The following is a 4,479-nucleotide window of genomic DNA, read 5'->3' as shown; positions in this document are numbered from 1 at the left end:
TCGTATGAGACTTACTCACAAAAATTTTAATAAGGATTAAACTCAAAACTTTAGTAGAACACTTTTTAAAAAAACTTTAGCTGCAAAACACACGTTAATTTTTGACTTTTTTAAATGCTTGAGGTGGAGTTTGAACCCCTTTCCTCAAAGAAAGAGGCGTCATTGATAGCCACTAAACTGTCATAGTTTTTATATATAAAACACAGATACACATAAGAGATATATACATTCAACATTATTCTTTCTTATTTTTAATATCTATCTGTCTTGTATGTTTTTTTCTATTTGTGCTTAGATTGATTTGTGATAAACTTATCCTAATATTTTTTAATTTATATATCTATAAATTTTATTTGTACTTAAAATAGTTAAAATATTATTTTAGACATTTATTTTCCTACATTCTCACCTCAACCGCTACACACACCAAATGTACTTTATCCATTTCAAAACTTGCATTCACGAAATGGATGAACCTAGGGAAGGAGCACACATGTTGATATAAAAAAAAAATTAAGTCGACTTGCACCACCTTATATGGACTAAAATCTTTATGAAAAGTGGTTAAAGAATTGAAGAAACAAAATTTTAATTGAATACAATTATCATTAATTCGCTGAATTTGTTAAAAACTTAAAGAATTTTCAAATTGTTTATCTGTGCTGGAAATCAAAGAATGCCAACTTAAAGTTAAAATAAAAAAAAAAGAAAAAAGATGTTCAAATTACTTATTTAAATAGTCAAAGTAAAGTTGGTCAAGTATGTGTATTCATCACTAGTTAAAAAACTCGAAGAGTCTTGAATTATTAGCATCACCTTTTGCTTATTAAAATCCATATGTACATATGATTGTATGTGTGTTTCATAGAAAAAATAGCATGATTTCTCAAAATTAGAAATATTTTTTCGTTCTTTTATTTTATTATAAGTGTTGGTGAGTTTAGAAAATAAAAAATATGAGTGTCATTTATATAAATGAGTGATCTGAAACCAATCAATCGTGGAGTTTATACTTACAATACATCCAACATTGTTGCATTAGTATCATATATCACTTCTTCTCTTCCAAAGAAAAAATATAATGAACAGGGTATGTTAGTGTTAGTATTAAAAAATATTTTGCTAGAGATGTATTGATTAGTAAAAAAAACTTCATAAAATATGAATTCGAAAAGGGTTAATGTGGAGTATAATTAGTATCATACTTTTTGCACATATTGATGGAAAGTTTTTTAACATTTATTTAAAAAAAAAGCTGAAAACCATTTTTTCTTAGAAAAATATTTAGAATTTGAAAAGATACCAAGATTTTTTTTTTAAATTATTTTGAATAGATTTCTAAGTCATAGAGACCTATACTAATTTCCTTTGCTTTCTTGAAGTACGTTCTTGATCCAATGCTTGTTTCTTTCCGTTCTCCAAAGATTTTGGTTGAAATGTAACAAAAGAACAAAACCTATATATCTGAAGCACATGCATACGCTTGGATTTACATATTCTCTCTTCTGTTTGCATATTCCTTTCCTTGCCTTTTACCAAAAGAAAAAAAGGTCTTCTGAATATATGACATTTAATCTTTTAATATTTGATTTTTATTTGGTTTAAACCTAGGACATCATTCATACTATGCAAAATTGTTAATTCATTATAAATCAACTTGCATTACTAGAATTTTCATGAAGAGTTTTTGAAGTCAAAATGGTCAAAGAAGAAGCAAAGTTTTAGTTGAATACAATAATCATCAATTGGCTAGATATTGCTAGAAGCTAATGTTGGAAGCTTGAAGATTTTTGAAGAACATTCAAGAGAGTAGTATACCTACAACATTCTACAACATTGAAGAAATTCAAAATCAAATTGAATTGAAATTGGAAGTCAAGCAAATTAGAAGATTATGGAAACTACATGAATATAAGTTGAAAGAAGATTCATGAAGCCAACTCATAAATAGTAGTCATTACAAAATTGAGTTGTAATTCATAAATTATTATTTTAGTAGGAAGCATTGCCTATATAAAGGCACATATGCCTTGTGAAATGAATGTGTGTGTTCCATAATGAAAATGAGTATGTTTTGAAATTCTCTCCTTTGTTTTATGAGTGTTAGTGAGTTTGAAGATGAAAATATGATAGCGTCATTTATATGAGTGAGTGATCCTAGGGCCAAGTAAGTTGTGGGTATTATACTTACATTTGGTATCAGAGCTGGTTAATCCAGCGCCTGATGTTTGAGAGTTTGTGAGGTGTGAGAGAGTTCTCACATAGTTGTTTATTCATAGAGTCAGTATGGCAAACACTTTCAATATTGTGTGGTCCGGTCCCAAGTTAGATGGGAAACTTGATTATAGTTATTGGGAGACTTTGATGTCCACCCATTTGAAGGCCCAGAACCTGTGGAATTTCATTGAACCAGGTTTGCAAGAAGGAGCAGATGCTGCCCAACAAAGGAGAGATCAATTGGCGCTATCTCAAATTCATCAAGGAGTAGATTATACGGTATTTGGCAAAATAGCAAATGCCAAAAGTGCAAAGGAAGCATGGAACACGTTGAAGCTGTCATACAAAGGCGTAGATAAAGCTCAGAAAGCAAAGCTACAGTCTTTAAGAAGAGAATATGAAAGGTATGAGATGTCTAGCTCAGAAACTGTTGAGCAATATTTTACTCATGTTACAGATCTTGTCAATAAGATGAGAGTCTATGGAGAAGATATGCCCGATAGCAAAGTGGTGGAGAAAATTCTTCGCACCATGCCAATGAAGTATGACCATGTGGTAACTACGATACTAGAGTCCCACGATATGGATACTATGACGATTGCAGAGTTGCAAGGAACCATGGAAAGCCACATCAGTAGAATACTGGAGAAGTCAGAAAAATCAACCGAGGAAGCCCTGAAAAGTTGAGTGAATTTCAACAACGTTGCAGAATCAAGCCGTACACAAGAAGGACGAGGTCGTAGTTTTAATTTTCACAGTAGAGGCAGAGGAAGTTTCAGAGGTAGAGGTCGTGGCAATTACAACCAAGGAAGTTACAACAATTTTACACCACCTAATCAAGGAAGAGGTGGAACGAATTTCAGGCCTGTCAACTGAGGAAGAGGTTGAGGCAATTTTTATCAAGAAAGAGCCAATTTCAACTGTTTTCATTGTGGAAAGTATGGACACAAAGTAGCAGATTGCAGATTCAAAATGGTGAATAACAATCAAGCACACGTTGCAGAAAATCAGCATCAAAACACTGATGATAATCTGGGTATTCAGACTTTATTTTTTACAAGTAATTCATGTGCTGAAGATGAAAATATATCGTACTTGGATAATGCTTGCAGTAATCATATGTCTGGTAGAAAGGAGTTATTTTCTTCAATAGATGATTCAGTTAAACTATTATTGAAGTTTGGTAATAGTACAAAGATCCCTATTGAAGGAAAATGGCACATACCAATTAGATTGAAAGATGGTTCTCTGAGTTATATTTCTGATGTTTTCTATGCTCCTGAACTTGATTACAATTTACTGAGTATGGGGCAATTATCTGAGAAGGGATATAAGATGATAACTTATCGTGGATATTGCACTGTATTTGACAACAATGGAAGGTTCATTGATAAAGCAAAGATGACTTCAAACAGAATGTTTCCATTAAAAATTCAACATGTTAATCCCTCTTGCATGAGTTCTGTGATACTTGATGATAACTGGTTGTCGCATATGCGGTTTGGGCACTTTCATTTTTCTGGCCTAAACTACCTGTCAAGAAAAGGACTTGTTTCTGGTCTACCACGGATTCATATTCCCAATTGTGTTTGTGAGATTTGTCAACTGGGAAAGAAGCACAGAGATCCATTCCCTACAGGAAAGTCTTGGAGAGCTAGAAGATTACTTGAAATTGTGCATTCAGATCTTTGTTCTGTAGAAGTTCCAAGTAATGGTAGTAGCAGGTACTTTATCACTTTTATTGATGATTTTAGTAGATACACATGGGTATACTTTCTGAAGCAAAAATCAGAAGCATGTGATGTCTTTAAGACATTCAAGGCGTTTGTCGAAAAACAAAGTGGCTGTAAAATCAAAATTCTCAAAACAGACAGAGGAACATAATACCTTACATGTTCAGAATACTTTAAGCAACACGGAATTCAACACCAACTAACAACTAGATACACTCCTCAACAAAATGGAGTTGCTGAAAGAAAGAATAGAACCATCATGGATATGGTCAGATGCATGCTCAAGTCAAAACAAATGCCTAAAGAGTTTTGGGCAGAAGCAGTCGCAACAGCAGTTCATATTTTAAACAGGTGTCCAACAAAAAGTGTTCGTGATAAAACTCCAGAGGAAGCTTGGAGTGGAAAGCGGCCTTCCATTCATCATTTCAGAGTCTTTGGGTGTATCGCTTATGCCCACGTACCAGATCAATTAAGGAAGAAGTTAGATGACAAAGGCGAGAAGTGTATCTTTATTGGCTATAGCACAGAC

The 4,479-nt window shown here is 32.9% G+C and overlaps 1 protein-coding gene across 1 annotated transcript; it reads left to right on the top strand.

Annotated features, from left to right (window-relative positions):
- The first annotated feature begins 3,336 nt into the window (after positions 1 to 3,336).
- On the top strand, positions 3,337 to 4,127 carry LOC140173735 (uncharacterized). Its single transcript, XM_072198289.1, has 2 exons — positions 3,337 to 3,941; positions 4,118 to 4,127. The coding sequence occupies exons 1-2, from the start codon at positions 3,337 to 3,339 to the stop codon at positions 4,125 to 4,127; spliced, it is 615 nt and encodes a 204-aa protein (XP_072054390.1).
- Positions 4,128 to 4,479: the final 352 nt, after the last annotated feature.

This window comes from Arachis hypogaea, chromosome 6 (genome assembly GCF_003086295.3).
Source record: "Arachis hypogaea cultivar Tifrunner chromosome 6, arahy.Tifrunner.gnm2.J5K5, whole genome shotgun sequence".
Classification (NCBI taxonomy): domain Eukaryota; kingdom Viridiplantae; phylum Streptophyta; class Magnoliopsida; order Fabales; family Fabaceae; genus Arachis; species Arachis hypogaea.
Note: the sequence above shows the minus strand (reverse complement) of the source record. Positions and strands in the feature narration are given on the sequence as shown.

What these genes read in the sequence shown, in the direction of transcription:
- LOC140173735 (XM_072198289.1), top strand. Translation starts at nt 3,337, where the DNA reads ATGTCTGGTAGAAAGGAGTTATTTTCTTCAATAGATGATTCAGTTAAA.